The sequence below is a fragment of the Metopolophium dirhodum genome, chromosome 8 (genome assembly GCF_019925205.1).
Source record: "Metopolophium dirhodum isolate CAU chromosome 8, ASM1992520v1, whole genome shotgun sequence".
NCBI lineage: Eukaryota > Metazoa > Arthropoda > Insecta > Hemiptera > Aphididae > Metopolophium > Metopolophium dirhodum.
Genome location: NC_083567.1, coordinates 8,323,256 through 8,341,399, shown reverse-complemented (window position 1 = coordinate 8,341,399; position 18,144 = coordinate 8,323,256). Strand labels below are relative to the sequence as shown.

The window sequence follows — 18,144 nt, the reverse complement described above, 5'->3', positions numbered from 1 at the left end:
CCTGGCCTGATAATGAATAGATTACATATACTGACTTAATTGATTAGAATTTTAATAATACATATTTCTAGTTTTGCTTAATATGTACTTATATGTCATCAAGTTAATAATAAGAACGTTAGCTAAAGTATATAAATTGCAAATATTTAGTGTTTTATACATAGGTACAAAATTACTTTCAGAAATAAAATTTTTTTCAACTTAAAATCTGTTATACGACTACCATTGGTTGCTCGAGACGTTAGATAAAAATGATTATTTTTATTGTGATTATGTACACTGTACAATAGGTACTTTAGGTACACGTCATAACGATAAGTGTCTTCATGTTTCAGACTTTCGACTTTCAGAGTTATTATAATATTGTGACAACTAACCCCGGGCTCCCTGACTCCTAATAGTTTGCATACCATTTTAAATATGTACACATAATTTATATAATTTATAGTTATGAATTGTGTAACACATTAGTTGCTTTAGCAAAATAAGTTCAGAAGTCTCATTATTAATAAAAGTTGAAACGATAAGCACAGAATTAATATTGCTATTTGGGAAACCTGTTGTATTTAGGTAATACAGCGAGGAGTTTGGTGCCCTTTGAGTTGTAATTTTAACCGTAGGGAGCTTCAGGAAGTACTTACAGTTCACTTAATAACATGTTCTGGTTTATAAACATTTGCTATTAATACGCATAGATAAATAAGATAAAATACAATGTGGTTTCAACAGATTTACAGATCATAGTCATCCTGAGTTAATTAGTGTGCTAGATGTAGGTAGTTGACAAAGAACTACCTAATATACTGAACTGGGCATGCTGTGTCTCTTTTATATAGGTAGGAACTAGTATGTTAATTATATCATGGGTGTGTGACATGTGCATATGTGCGGAAACTCCGGATTTCTATAATATACGTCCAGTATTCAGTAACCATTATTATGAACTAAGTAGGTACCTATGTTTATAGTTTAACAATATATTCAACATCCTGGTCACAGCAGGTAGGTAAATTCAATATAAATTAAAATTTCAATCATCTTTTAGGTGTTAAATACTTTGGATAAATGGATAATAAATGGATAGTAAATATCATATAATATAAAAAACAATAAGATTTTATTTATTATAAATTTATTGTATGAGGTATTTAATTTAAGTTTATGTCTATTATCATATGTGACTATGTATAAGTATAATATAACGATTCTGAGTGGAGCGATCAATGTATTAATTTTACAATGATTTTAAGATAAAATATGTAGAAAAAAATATACTTAGATTTTCAACTTTGAGGGTGGATTCTGGTGTCATATTTCATCTAGTTGGTACTTTGTGGGTACATTGACTTAATACATCAAATTTACTAAAATTTGGAAATCATTTTTAGTTAAAAATGTATGAAATGTCCAATATTTATAACTAAGGCTTAAAATTCAATACAATAGTCCTCACAAGTAGCTCCCACAGAAAAAAAAATATATCAGGTACCTACCTAACTCTATCTTTTGTAGACATTTTAAGTTTGAACGGACGAAATTAGATATTTGAACGAAGGACAACGATTTTAGTTATTTTGTCATAATTTAACATATTATTCATCGGTACCTACATGAAACTTTTAACCTATATTACTATATTTTATACACACAATGACATTTTCAAATGCAAAGGTTTTGACCAAAATTAATTAGCGTTACTAAATACTAATAGTAAAATAAATTACTTAAATAGTAGTAGGTATAAATTATAAATATATCATAAAATATACTTAGTAATATAGGCTGACAAACAGTCTTCGCTCGGAATCATTTTTCGAATACAATGATTTATCATTGAATTCAAATTTAACACATAAATTACAGTGACTTTATTATTCTTCATTCACGAGGTACACATGGTACACTCGATACTTACTGTACATCAGAGCGGTTACCAGGTAACCGTTACATACTTTGCACCTTTTTTATTTGAAATCGCAATAAAAGCTGGTAAAGTACTGAAATTGCAACTCCAAAGTATGAAACAAAAATGTGTCTTACTTTTTAGTGATTTGTATCGAATTTATACCAACGTAAAAACTCTACAAGTCTCCACGGCCCTGATTATGTAATCTTATTTTCATAGGATAATATTGTAAGTATTGTTTTTCATGCTATATATACCACCTAAAATCTACTGAATATGATAATAATATGATTGTAATTTTTTAAGTTTCGTTTATTGTTACAAAAATACCATTGTCATTTGCCATATTATATGTACAATGTACTTCTTCTATATAGTTACGTTTTTAGAGTAGAAAACATTTTTATTGAATTTTTTAACGAAAACAATAAATATAACCCCATGTCTCGATGTACAATATTATTTATTGCAAACATAATCTATGCGTCCAATAGTGACATATATTTATATGTTTTTAGTGGTTTTACTCATGCTCATATTTTGTCATGATTTATGTATAATTTTGTTTTAATTCATTGAAGATAGAACCATAATTTAAACAAAATAAATATTACATGAATATAAATATATATATATATATATTATATATACTTCGTGTGGTTTTATATTTTAGTTGGTAATTATTATTTTCTGTCATATTTTCTATGTAATACAATTAAATAACTATTTTATCACTGAAATTTTGAATTGTTCTAGTCTAGCTGATAAGTATAATAATAACTGTAATCAAATTATTATGACACTTATTTTAATTTATTAATATATTTATTAGAGCATGAATTTATATGCGTTTGCATATTTTTTATAGTTGATCATAATATGATATGCTAAGACGATGATATAAGTGAGCTGTGCAGAACACATTAGGAATGTGTTTCATGACATAATTGTTCTTAAAATACAGTAATAACTTTACAGTTTCATATTTTTTTGTTTTTGAAGCATTTTTTACAATTTTACCGAATAGATTTCATTTTAATGTGCATACTTTTTTATTTTATAACAAAACTTAAATTTGTTAATATTTTTGTTTCGTTGGTACAATTTTAAACATAAAGATTAAAATTAAGTACGCAATTTGGGAAATAATTTCCATACGTTCCATAGCTGAAATGTATATCGTTCGTCGTTAGTGGACAGTGGTGGTATGATTAATAAGTCACATAATATTTTTTTATATACGACAATACATTTTACGCATATTTAAAATATTTAATGCATATATATTATATACATGGCTGGTTTTTAGTGCATATTATACAAATCTGGGCTCTATATGTGGTTGTTATTATATTTGTATTATACAATGTCCTTGGTTTAAAAAGTTTAAGCATTTTAATTGATAAATTAATTGTACAACTATCATAAAAAAATTGTAGACGCTACTAACTTGAATTTTTTAATTGTGCAGCATTGCAACTTTAAGTAAATGTATATTTGACAAAGACATTTGAGTGTTATAGTGGGAGTTTGGCACAGCACCTCTTAATTTCGCTATTAGTTTTTATACTATGTTTATTCCAATAATAATATACAAAATATAAATGCATAATATCAACAATTTAGAGTTTACATACGGCATTATCATTCTGTCCATGATTTCTCATCGTGTGGGGTTATACTATTTATTATATTTTATTTTTTTATTGATATAAACGCCAATCGGCTTTTTAAATATAAACAGTATGAAATAATACATATAAAAGTAGTTGTTATAACATTAGACGACATAAGTGTTGTAGATAACAAAATTGTAATAAATTAAAAATAAATAAAACACAATGAAATTACAAAAATTTAAGGCCATAATAATATATCAACATTATTATCATTTTAACTAGGGACGCATAGTTCTAACAAAGGGGTTTTATTCGATAAAAAGTTTGAACGGAAAACTGGGATGCGAAAGGTCTCGGAGAATCTAGTATGGGTGGATGGAACTCTGCGGCTTATACGCTCAAGGAGTGGAGGTGCATCAATCTTACCCTGAATTAATTTTAACAAAAAGTTATGATCGGCCCTTAGACGTCTGATTTATATCTACATTATACCATTAATTAAATAATATGGATATATTTTCATTAATTATTAAACTTATACAAATAAAAATATATCAGTGGTCAGGAGCCCCCCTTGATAATTAGGCATATTTTCGGCAATGAGTATCTAGTTAATTTTACATATAGGTACGGTGTACGGCGTTAAAATATATAGTGATTAAAAGTAATGAGGGGTGACATTGTTGTATTATACTGATCCCATCATTACCAGAACCCTCTTTTTGGACAATTCATTCCGTCTTTCTCAAAATAAACTTTTTACCAATTATTGCAGACGACAGCTAGGGGACTACACTAGAAACTTGTTCGTCTAACTACAGACTTATTGCACTTAATTTTCGTATAGTTGATACGCCCATTTATATTTAACGAAGGTAACAGAATAATGATACCCATTCCAGTAGGTCGGTAGGGGGACATGGGACGAGATGAGTGGATGAGTTCACGAGGTAATATGAAACGACTGGATTTTTCCATGCCTATAGTCAGCGATTGAGTAATATTAATAAAACATTTTTGGAATGCTTTATGGAGTTGGTTGATTATTTTTAAGAAATTAATGGTAACTGATTGATACATGAATTAATAATAATATCAAGAGTTTTTCAATTTTCGTCTCTCGACGAATAATTTCGTAAAAATGTCTACATTATTTCAATTTCCGAGCTAAGAATAATAATTTATTAATTCTTACTGAATAATTTACTAATATATTTATATAATGCAGTACCTAGTTTGGTTTTGTGTAGTATTATTAAAAATGTATGTAGTGTTCAATGGTGTAAGTTTAATGTTGAAAATAATTTTAAAATAAGTCTACGTGGGGCGTGTATTATGAGACAAGGTCATGTGGATATAACTATTGTGATATTTGGCGTGTAGGGTGTTTTTCAGATATAAGAAAAATGAATGTTACAAAATAATGTATTTTCTGAACACTGCTCGGCGGTAATAGACGCATTCATCCATTATATCTTCCAGTTTTTTTCTTGTGGTCCCTCACCAAATATACCTACTTGTTATTGCAATTTTAAATTTCACAGGTTGTGCATTTGCATACTTGGGTAATTATTTATTTTTAAAAAACAAAAAAAATCGATTTGTCTCATCTTATTACGGGACTTATGACTTGTTTTAAAAATAATTTTTTGTTATCACAATTATTACATTTAAATCCTGTATAATGTAAAACAGTTTTCATATGTAAAATAAGAGTAAGGTTTATTAAAAATGCAATAGGTACCCTATACATAACAAGGAGTTATGCGTATTGCGTATTATTATAGGTGTCTCGTCAGTCGTCTCACACCTGCAGGGATCCACTACATACAATTATATAATATTGAGTATTTCAGTGAGGTGCTGTATACATTTTCACGTGACAAAAACCAATTTTTTTTTATCAGGTAAGTACCTACTTAAAAAGTTGTAAGTGTTAGGAAGGCACGTGTAATACAAAGGTAAACCTATATTTTATAGATTCGTTGCGCATATAATATGTATAATATTATAAAAGGTCGCAGGACGATGTACAAAAAAATAAAATTTGATCAGTTTAGCGCATATCAAACACTGAAACGCGCTCTGCTCTTATAAAAGGATATAAAATATTGATATTGCGCATGTATATAGTGGCCGTAATACGACAGCTGGTTATCAAATTATTTAGGTGCGACGATGAATTTAAAAAAATAAAAACGAATGCGTCGAAATTGTTACTCTCGTCGAGCGGGCGAGACGCGTAGGTACCTATTGGTATAACAACGGTCATGCGGTGCGGTCCGCGGGGTTTCGGAAGAGAACGATTTTTGTTTCGAACCGTCCCGACAACACGCGCGCAGCGTTCAAGCAGCACGGCGGCGGCGAGCGCGCCGTTTACATGCATGCGCGCGGCGTGCGCGCGCGCGCGTGTTTTCCAACGACGATCGAGAATCCTGGTGTCGTTCGGGACCGGGCGAACTAGAGCGCGCTGATGCGGAGCAAGCGTGATGCGCAAGCGCACATCACTGCCATAACGATTTTATAACAAACCCGGCGCGCGCGGCGGTGGCTGTCGGGTCGGCGGCGGTTGAATTAGGGGCGGGCGTGGTGAGGAGTTGCGCCTTGGAGTGGAGGGATGGCGGAGACGGTGTTTTTTTATCATTATATCCATTCGCTTTCGCCCCTCGCCCTCCCCGCACGGTCAATGTTCGCCCATTTCTCACTCACTCCCGCGGCCGCTAGCCCATTTCTCTCTTGCTCCCGTGGCCGCTTGTTTCACACACATTCATAAACACACACACATACACACACACACACACACACGCGGTCTCGCATTCGTTTGCCCTCAACTGCGGTGTGTGCGCGTACATACTTATGCGTGACGATATATTATAATAATAATAATAATAATAATAATAAAATATCAAGATACGCATAATACAATAATAATAATAATATAATTGAGTAAATTATAATATTATTATTGTAAAATAACGAGTGACAACGCCGCAGTGTTGTGCGCATCGTGTCTATACGTATATTATAATAATACCATCGTCGTACGAGACACACTACTAGGCGGCGGGCGTTAACTTTATATTTAATAATATAGTAAATAATAATAATAATATTGTTTTTTTACGCGGTACACGTCGTCGGACAGTGCAAGCTCACCGGCTGACGACGACGACGACGACGATGGCCATCGTCACGGAGCGCGCACTGGCCGCCGGGTCATCATCGTCATCATCATCATCCGTACGCGTACAATAGTTGACCGAAAAAAGAAATCGTCCGACGTCGCCGTCACCGCTGCCGCCGCCGCCGCGTCGCGCGCGCCTGCTGCCACCGCCGTCGACGCCGCCGCCGCTGTAGCCGCTGCTGTTGCTGCTGTGGCCGTCGCAGCAGTAGTAGTACACACGGACGAATCCATCACGGTGCCCCGCGATTATGCGGCCTGCTAGCGACGGACGATACGTGTGAACCTTAAATTGATAAAAAAAAAGAGGAGAGGAAATCGGCCGGGTGCGTGCAATCATTATATTTTCAGTTTATTTTTCTAAACATTTTTTATTTTATCTTTTTTCGTTTTTTTTTTCATACATATATATGTATAATATATATATATATATATTAACGCTCTTTCCCTCCCTCCCACCCTCATCCAACCCTCGCTTCACACCCCGCCCAACCATATTTCTATGAGATATAGTTATTATCAACAACACACATAATAATAATATAGGTACCTACAGTTTCTCTCATATTTCTTTCGTATTTCATTTCTTAAAACTATATTATTATACTTGATAAATTATTGCTGTTGTGTCGTAGTTTTTTATTTTTATTTTTTTTTTTCTGTTCTATTTTCATGGCCGTAAATAGATAAAAAAAAAAATTAAACTCGTTACGCGTTTAATGGTACACGCGGTGTGACGGTGACCCGTGGACGCGACACACAAGGCAGAAACGACGACCGGGTACGTGTCGAAGACGACGAGCGTCGAACAACCAGCAACAGCAGTACCGGCGTAGCACCGCATCATCGTGGCGAACGAGGATCGCGTCAGTCCAACAATGTCGAACAACAGCCAGAAGCTGCCGACCACCGAGCGGGTTATAAAAAGTGAGTTGCCCGATGAATGATAATATTATAGCAAAATAATAACATTATAGCGTAATAATGTAGTAATAATAATGCGCATAACCCATAACAATAATATATTATTGCGTTTTCGTTATTTGTATTTTTCTGCGTTTCGTTCTCGTTTTAACGATCGTCCTTTTTTTTTACTACCACCCTCGCTAGCACGGCCGTTGTTATACCCTCGCCCGAGTGTCTGTTCAAACTTTAAATATAGGCGCGTGGGTGCCGGTCGACGCGTTTTTTGCATTATCACCATATTATTATTATTATTATTATTATTATTGTTGTTGTTGTTTCATTTCACAACAATATTCTCGACACTTATCATCTCTGCTTGTATAATAATATATATTATTATATCACGAAATAATTCGACCGAAGACTTACTCTGATAACGGAACGGTGGCTGCTGCACCAGCTGCTGTTATAATAATTATATGTATGTAGCTCCTTTACGCCGTCATCGTCGGCATATTATGACACCTTCTTCTCCTCCTACCAAAAAACGCGACTCCCCCCCCCTACGTCCCTCCCCACCAACGACGGCTCTCGCCGAAATCGGGTCGACCGTTCTCGCGGACGGACGACGGCAATAATCATTCGCTTGTATTATAATATTTTGCACCGGAGCTCGTCGTGTGATCAAAAAATGTACAGAAATCACAAAAAAATAATCATAGTTAAATCGTATCGCCGCGCGCCCGGCGATGTGTGTGGAAGTAACGTGCGTTAATTCATTATAATATTGCACGAAAACAATACTTACGTCACGGCGTCCGTGTGTAGTACGGTCTGCGTACGCATAAACGTTTGTTTCTAATGAGTTTTCCTATAGATTAGAAAAAATCGCGGCGGCGGCGCATATTAAGCACGCCCGGGCCACCTACCGGAGTGGGGAAGGTTACAGCCGCGTTTGCCCTGGAAATGCGTTATCACAGTTTTTTCACGTCCATTCTATATTATAGGTACAACCGTAATATACGTAGAGGTACAACGCCTCGTATACCTAGGTGCCGGCTTCTTTATTACTGCTGGTTGATTGATTTTAACCCTTTTGTAATATTGTCGGTGCGGCAAAGGAGAGACCGCGACGTCGGCGGCGGCCAATTCGATAAGTCCATTTTTGTTTAACCTTTTTCATCGACTTCAACGCCGCCGGTGCCCTTAAATGGTTTCCATATACCTATCTCCGCCAAACCACCAATAATATTATTCAAACGTATGATAATATACAATTTAATATTAACGATATTATACGCCATTCGCCCGGTACCCGTTAGGGACAATAAAAATAATACAGTCATATTTTTATACGAACAACAATAACAACTGCATCGTTTTAACAGACTTGATAATGACCGAATGTAACACGTTTATAATAATATACGATAATATGATGTATGTAATTTATACGCGGTAATTCGTGAGGCCGTTTTGTATTCGTTTATACCCACGCGTTTCCTACGTGGATAACAATTTTAATATTTCCAATCGATCCTTTCACAATGTTATATTATAGATCCTGCGCGTAATGGTAAATGTACATTCCATGGATATAACACTTTTTGATGACCTTATTATTTTATAACATTATTATTAGTACAGAGTTCAATTTGAAAATTAATAATTACTGTTAATTTAACACAGATATGCAGCACATGTTATTACTGTATTTGTTCGTCACTACTGTCGTTATTTTCAAAACTCAATCAACACAATACCTATACATTATAATGAAATATAATATATTGACATACGTACTGTACACGTAATAACCCAACGAGTTGTATAGCTTTTACACCTTAATCGGTGTTTATTGATTATTATAAAAATAATACTATAATATTATTATGATATGGACATAATATAGGCAAAACACTATTATGTAAATTCTTAATCGATAAATTGATATCGCATTATTCTGACCCAACTCCACCGTCGTATTAATATAGTGACCCGTTCCCAAAGAAAAATGGGTATTTCAATGTGTATGTATACATAATAATACCGTTTTCGGATGTAAAATATGATTCCTTATACATACACATGTATAAGTATTGATTTTGATATTAATTAGGTCAGAAAAGAGTCTGAAGTAAAAATGTAAATTTCGTCACACAGCGCTGACATTGCGGAATTATAAATTTGTAGTTGAACGTGTTGGCTGTTAGGGACAGTCGCGTGTTTGTGTGTGTGTGTGTGTGCATACCGAGATATTTCAATGGCCGTAAAAGAGAAACACGAAGAACAAGTGTACGTTTAGAAAGAAGGTCGTGTAAATGGGAAACAAGCGCGGGTGGGAAACACACACACTCGCGCGCCACCACTAACGTACCGAGTAGTTTCAAATAGATAATAACCAATAGGTATTATCCTGCCTATGTATTATATTATATTATATACCTCCTTATTCCTTAAACGAACTGCAGGCGACTGCGACGAATTAAAAATAATCAATAGCAATAATATATTGTAGGTATACGCGCACTTGTTTGATTTTTACACGTCTACCTATATTATTCGGTTATTCGAGAGGAGTTCAAGTATATATCATGTACCCACCCATCTATCAGGGTCTAAAATTGTGCGCAGTAGCACACACTATGTGCAGTAGCTAATATTAAATGTGCAGTAGCAAATTTAAAAGTGTGCAGTACTTATTTTCGGCTTTTATAAATTTTTATTTGATTAATATTCAATATTGATTTTTGAAAATTACTAATAAGCATATTGTATTCGTTTAAAATCCTTTACACTAAAAATAATAAAGACTACACCATATTCTGGGCGGCTTATAATATAATAAGTATATTCACCCAATTTATTTCGTTTTTAATTTTAAAATGTTCAGTCATATAGCCATACCTATTAGCATTTATTACCTATTATCAAGGAATTTTATAGAAGATTGTCTTAGATTGTATTATAACTAATTATTAATGAACAGCAAAAACAAATATTAAATGATGTTATACGTGACATGTGTGCACTACTTGTCTATGTTCATTATTTTTACATATTTTGGTGTGGAATTAGGGGTGCAGTAGTAAAATATCTTAATTTTAGTCACTGCTATCTATATAAGGTCTATACTGTATATTAACTATAATAAGTTATATAGTAAATTAAGTATATTATGTCTATTATATAGGTACCTACGAATTGAATACAATGCAACACAAATAATAATTTATGATATAATATAAAAATTTAAAACATGAAACCCACCCCCACTTGGTATTGTTCTCTTCTGAACGGCATACAAGTTCAACTTGTGTCAAGACTCAAGAGTAACGACGGTTTGACTGTATACATTTTTTTTCAAAAACAAGTAGGTATCAACTCTTTCTGTTCTTCTATTATTCCGCAGCAATATTGCAAGTGTTCGCGATCCTTCGTGTTATTGTTAGCTTTACAAAGTAAAAAACATTTCAAACTCGATTTTTTTCAAATTTTATTTTGAGAGTTAAAACTTAAAATTGAAGAGTAGGTATTTAAATTGTTGATGAAAACTTTGGTGGAATTTGAATATAATTAAGAAAAGAAATAATCGGTTTTTAAAAGTAGACGCGCATTAAACCCGCCCTTTTTCATTCTGATACCATCTCAATAAATTCATAATGTATCCTGCAGCCTTTGACTCATGAACTTCGTCAATTCTGATTTATATCAAAAAAATCAATATCAGGTGTATACAGTAGTTTATGTATACAGTTTAATTACACTTCACTTAATTTATGTTTATTTCAAAAAACCATTATGATTAAATAATATTTATTTATTTATGAAATAAAAAATTTTTATAGACTATTAATTAATTTCATAAAATAGTTTCATATTTTTCATGTTTGAAAATGTAAAAATGTTTATTTATAAATAATTATTTTTAACTCTTAACAATATAAATCAAAGCTTAAATGAATAGATTAGTGTCAAAATTCTTAATTTCGATAGGTATAGTTTTAGACTTTTAGTTGTATTATATTTAGAATAAACAATTTTTTTATATTATATTCTATAAGAGTACCTCTAAGTGTAACATCTGTTGTCTCCGTCACTATATCAAAACCGCAGGGTCTTTGCATATTTATCGTAAGTAGCCAAACTTTTAAAATCAGGTAAACATTACATATATTATACGAATATATAATAAAGTTGACTGACGAAGTGTTAAACAAATGCTAAATATTATATATAGACCGTTTCAATACTTTATATATTTGTAATAATAATACTTATCGATGTTATACCTAAATAAATTAATATACTATAATTTATACCATATACCTAACTAAAGACGTGCAGTTTCTTTAATAATTCAAATATTGATAAAAAACCTACATATTATTATATTAAAACTTCGTTAGTAATATTTTTGCAGTTACCTAACCTTTGTTAATTCGAATGGTTTAGCCATAACATTTTAAGAAAATCGATGATCTGTCTAGCTTTAGTATGAGTGTGTGATAATCAATAGATAAAGACAACACATTTTACGCTGACGTCACCTTAATAATTGTATTGTTTATATTTCGTGACTATTTAAAATTACACAATATAATAACTTAATTTAACTCAATGGTATTTTAGTTTTTTATAAAGGCTGTAAGATGAATTGGTTTTACGGTACATGGGTATATGGGTATACCCCTACATGGACCCCCCTATGACCATTGTCTGATGCTTCTACGCATACAATTATATAATAATATATTCTTATATTCTTATATTTTAGTATTCTACCAATGAATATTGAATACATTTCCCATATTCTCGTACTATATTTAACTATTATTATATAAATTAGCTGCGAAAGAATAGGAATCTACCTTAACGTATGATGACTGGCTTACAAAATGCCCCTAATAATAATTAGTTATTACTCTAGCCTCTAGGCATGATTTGTAAAACATTTTTACGTACCTATTTAGTATTTTAGTACAGCGATTCTAATTTCTAAATGTTTTCTGAGAATAAATCGTCATCTTGTACTCTGCCAGATAACGGCAATATGGTATACAGCATCGATTTCTGTAACAAGATAATGTATGCACTTAATATTTATTTTAATCTTATTACCTATACTATTTTATTTATTTATAATATTACAAGAGAAAACAGAAATATAACTCTCTTTCTATAGGTACTTGCGATGAGTTAAAAAATAAATATTAATTGTTAATAATACTTAGCTAAATATTTACTTATAAATTCATAACATTTATTTAAATTATTGTTAGTTATTATTTTTTAAATTATTTTCAAAAACTTTTAACACAAACATAAATAATTGTGTATCTAGTCCTTGCGTTTAATAAGTGCTAAAAATAATTTGTTAATTAAACATAAATTATTTTTATAAGCTGTTTCTCGACTACATTTAAAAAAAAAACAACATCTTTGGCCTACCGTAATATGACGACTTGTTCCATCACATTCACGTTTAAACTTCGTCACTATAATAACTAATAATGTAAATATAATATTTGTATATACATTTCTGTATTTGTTAGGCGTACACGATGTTAGAGACTTTAGTATTTGGATCGAAGTCAACCATATTATTAAAATGAGTTAAACAAATTTAAGGATTAAAATTAAAGCAATTATTAAGTAAACATTGGTTTAGGTACTTTATTATTGGTCGTACAGGCTTAAAGGGGGTGCCCAGGTCACTTACTTGGCTACAAAAACAATAAAATACCCGTAGAAGTTTTCAACATAGGGCACATCTCAAGTACTACACAGTACGTGTCATGGACTTGATTTTTTTTTAACCCGTCAAAAAATCAATACATCCAGCTGTGTTCTACCACCGTGTATCCGAGCCTTTATGTTTCTGAAAATAATACATTTTATTGGTTAAATTAATTTGACTAATTATTGTTTGATAGTATTTTAATCTACACACAGTTCTTTTAAATTCAATCATATAAACGAAAAGAAAGCACTCATATTTCTCAATTTCATCACAACTAATTTTATCGAATTTATATGGAAATACAATTTAATAACACATTGAATAAAAAGAATAAAGATATTTTTTTATATCGCAAATAATTACGAAAAATTGGCTTATTATCTATGAATATTATATAAACTTGTTTATCAGTTGATAATATCATACTATACAGTCTAGAAATTCAAAACTCAACTCAACTATGACAATACTAAGTGTTATTCACATAATATTTTCAATAGAATATATAATAGGTATATACAACCATAATAAGGTACCTAATTATTGTTATAACCAAACCGTAGTGGAGTCCAGTAACAAATTTTATTTTATCAATCGAATTCCATATTATTTAAATGTGTCCTAAAATGTTATCCGGAATACGCCTCGTAGGTGCAATAGAGTTTCATTGTAGGTCGTATAATAATAATAAATGTTTTATCGTTACAAGCGTTCGATCACAATAAAGTTTACCGAGTAAACGAATGCATATAACCCGATTCAAGAGCTCAAAACACGAAAATCTAATGACCAATACTATATTCATTCCTCTATAGGTACTTCTCCGCCGTTCGCACTTCGTTTTTCCATTTACGCCATTATAATAATATTATGTACGGTCGCAAATACGGACGAATTCGCAAACTGCTGTACACTGCTATGTATACGCGTACATAAATATTGTATATTGTATATATTTTATAAAGCAGGTATATAGGTACGCGTTTTCGTAATGCAAACAGTGTATTTCCTTGTTAACAGCGGCGGTAAATATATAACTTGCATGTCTCTGTCGGCCAATATAACTGCTGCTAATGCGCGGCGCCGCCGTTCGCAAAGTGTACATAAAGGGGAGTGTGGCGAAATAGGTCACTGTTTCAGTGTAAAAAAAAAAAAAAAAATGAAAATGAAAAAAACAAAATATATAATATTAATATTATATAAATGTCGAATAACAAACCAATTATCTTTGGCCATTAAAAGTACATTAAGTGTATCACACACACACACACCACTCGGTAACCAATTCGACTCCTCTTGCAGTGATATTATTATAATTCTGTATAAAACAGTATGTAATTTTATTATTATATGGCAATCGGACAGTATACGATAAAGTATAATATGTAATAAAATATAATATGATTATTTATCTTCGATTCGTCGTCGTCGTCGTCGTAATATTGCGCATTCCGCATTGCGGTACACGAGTACGAAATCGCGTACAACATGGTAATAATAATAATAATAATAATATCAGATATTGTATGGCTTTTATATATATTTGTTTTGTTTTATCGTTATTACGTTTTAGCGTTTACCCGGTACCTATACGTATAATATACTTTACACGTATCGTGGGGTCCACGCTATTATCAGTATTATCGTATTATAATAATCTCCTCTCGTGTACGCACATCCCGCACCGCACTGCTGCAGCTCTCGAGGTATATTGTGTATAAGAAATATACAATACCATATCGATGTAATAATAATAGGTATGTAAGATCCTAAAAGGTCATCAGTCTCTTAAGATTAGATGGTACTTTTGATGTAAATGTCTTCTCCTTTTGATGTGTTTCGAAGCCACCGCTTCAAATCATATAATTTGATACGTTACATATTATTATTAATTATTGATAATTTTCGATTTCTCATTAATATACAGACGGTGCAGACTTCATTTAAAAAAAGGCTTTTTGATGCAATTTCAGTATACATTTTCTCGGGTTTTCTGAAATATAGAAATTATATTTTTTTTAGTAAAATCTATGACTAATAGTAATGACGTAAACTCCATGACTATGATTATTGATATTTTGTACGTGGAAATTATCGCTAGAATTTTGATTCATTAACGTCTGCAGATAATCGTAAACAAATCATCGTTTCAGTATAATTGGTATTTATTTCAACAATTGAATTAAATTTTTTCGTGACTTCAGGCTTAATTTTGTTCAACATAATATATTCTATATTTGATTGCAAACAAAGTAGACCTAATTATAAATTATATTTTTTATAATAATCAACTATATTTAATTAGATGTATGAACATTGTCCTAGTTGAGTTGATCGTTAATGGACATAACGATTTTTGAAATACAATTTATAATTTAACTCAATTAATATATTGCTCTAATAATGTGGATTAATATTATTAAAATTAATTTTCTCATTTAACAATGTTTATTTTAAAAAAATGTTTCGATGTTCAAAGTTTTTTTTTTAAAATCAAGTACACCTTTTTAACAATGACATGTGTGTTACTGTTGTACATTATACCTAATATAACCGAGTTTAGGACTAAAATGTGTTCGAAATATATAATCTGTAGCAATTAGAAATAATAAATAGCTGTTTAGGTGTTCAGTAATAATATTAATACTTTCAGGAATTAAAAAAAATTTGAATATATTTAGATTATTAACTGAAACAATCGAGGTAATAATAGACATTATAATTTATAATATTACGATGCTTACTAGATGTTTCTAATTTGTTAGATCAATGTCTTTTTTTAACAATATAGACATATAGTTTGAATTTATTTTTTTTAACAACTTAAGCTGCTGCTGCTTGTTCTTGTTTAATATTTATTTTTAATTCTAAATTTGTCTTTTACGTTGCTATTAATGTCAATAAGTAGGTAATATATTTTAATAAATGTAATTTATAAATTTTCAAAAATATAATTTAAATATTAGAATTTATTTTATATTTTATCACACAACGAAGTGGTTGGGCAAATTCCAATTTTTTTTTTAAGCGCCAGTTACATAGTTCACGTATCATCATGACATGCCTACATGTATTTGTAAGTTGTTACTAAATTTGAATATAGCTCTGGCAATAATGTAAATTAAATAAATTAGTCTGGAAATTTTGGCTAACTTGTAAAATCTCGGATAACACCAGGTGTCAAAAACAATAACACAGTTTGTGCTTTGCACCCGTTCACACATATTTGACTTATAATCATAGCTAATTTTAACAGAAAATACATTCATCGCTTCGCTCAGAATCTAAAATACAAAAAGTAAAAAATACTTAAAATTTTTTTGAATATATCTATTATGCTTATTAGGCTTACAAAAAATATATTACCATTGTCATTCATTTTAATTATTTCCAACTATTGATAGTTTAAAATATGGTTAGATTTAGGTAATTGTATTTTAGTTTTAACTTTTAACACATCGTAAAATAAGTATTGTACCTACTTATAATAGAGTGAAATAAGTACAATTTATTTAAATTATAAATTTGTTCAACTAAATTACAGCCAAGAATTTGGTTCATTTGCAGAAATATCTCTACTCAAACGAATTTTTTTTGAAATTTTTTGTTAGTTGCATACCAAATCTATATTTAACACGGTGACCTTGGTAAAATAATATATATTTCTTGAGATTCATTGTGAATAAATTTGAGTTTCTCTTGAGTTTTAAAAGCTTAATACTATGTATAAATCTCTAATACATTATATTTATTACTTATACTTGGGAATTAGTTTTCAAATTTCCAATAGTCTTGTATATTATATCATAGTACGTAAAAACCTATAAAATAATTTTACAAAAAAAATATTATTATTATGTATGATTCTTTGGATATAAGATACTCATCATTTCGAAAACTTTTATTGCCCGTAACAGTGTAGCATAGTTTAATATTAATGTCTTATGCTAAAAGAATCTCCCTATATACAAATATCCATTATTAACTTTATACCTATATAACTTAATATACGTTATTAACATTATTACTTTCATAAATAGGATTTAAATTAAATACATTTTTTAGCATGTTTTCCATTTATTTTCATATTGGTAAATTCTAAATCATTGTAAGTAAGTAGGTATGTTAATGTGTATATTACACAGATATAGCTAAATAAACTAACATTTATTGGCTTATGGTTTTTAATATTTATACGATAATAAATTGTTATTGATAAATTAAAAAGAGGTAAATGTGTGCGGCAATCCCCGTAATAATATATTTGCAGAAATATCTTAACAGCTTTACGTCTTAACTTTTAATTACAGTTGTTAATAGTTACATTTAAAATGACTATATTATGCTCTTTATAAATTTGAGAATTCTTTATAGATTAAAATTGATTATAATGAATCAATGAATGGTTTAATTACTGATTTTGATGATTGGAGTATACGTCATATACATTTAAATAGGTAAATCATTTTATACTTATGTTGGCAAAGAATGTATTTTGTTTGTACAATGATAATATATTTTTTCAATTTAGTTTAAAATGTTGTAATTATAATATATTTTTGGGTAGTATGCTAAAATTACATTTTTATAATTTTCCAAAAAATATAATATAAAAAAAAGTAATGGAAAATAACGAATTCGATTTCAATTTTCTACAAAAAATATTTTGTTATTTTGTTTTAATCGAGATAATAATAATAATATTATATTAAAAAATGTCACCGATTGTTTATTTTATGATAGTTTAATTCGAAATAACATTCAAAAACTTTTTAATTCTGTAAAGCTT

The 18,144-nt window shown here is 30.5% G+C and overlaps 1 protein-coding gene across 3 annotated transcripts in view; it reads left to right on the top strand.

Annotated features, from left to right (window-relative positions):
* Window positions 1–6,357: 6,357 nt before the first annotated feature.
* LOC132951308 (serine/threonine-protein phosphatase 2B catalytic subunit 3-like) overlaps window positions 6,358–18,144 on the top strand; it is a 63,957-nt gene continuing 52,170 nt past the window's right edge. For 2 of the 3 annotated variants that reach the window (XM_061023131.1, XM_061023130.1), the window contains exons 1-2: window positions 6,358–7,032; window positions 7,393–7,633. In XM_061023131.1, coding sequence (XP_060879114.1) covers window positions 7,585–7,633 — 49 coding nt within the window. In that variant the 5' untranslated portion in view covers window positions 6,358–7,032; window positions 7,393–7,584. The remainder of the gene's footprint in view (window positions 7,033–7,392; window positions 7,634–18,144) is intronic. The other variant, XM_061023132.1, reaches the window with a different exon arrangement.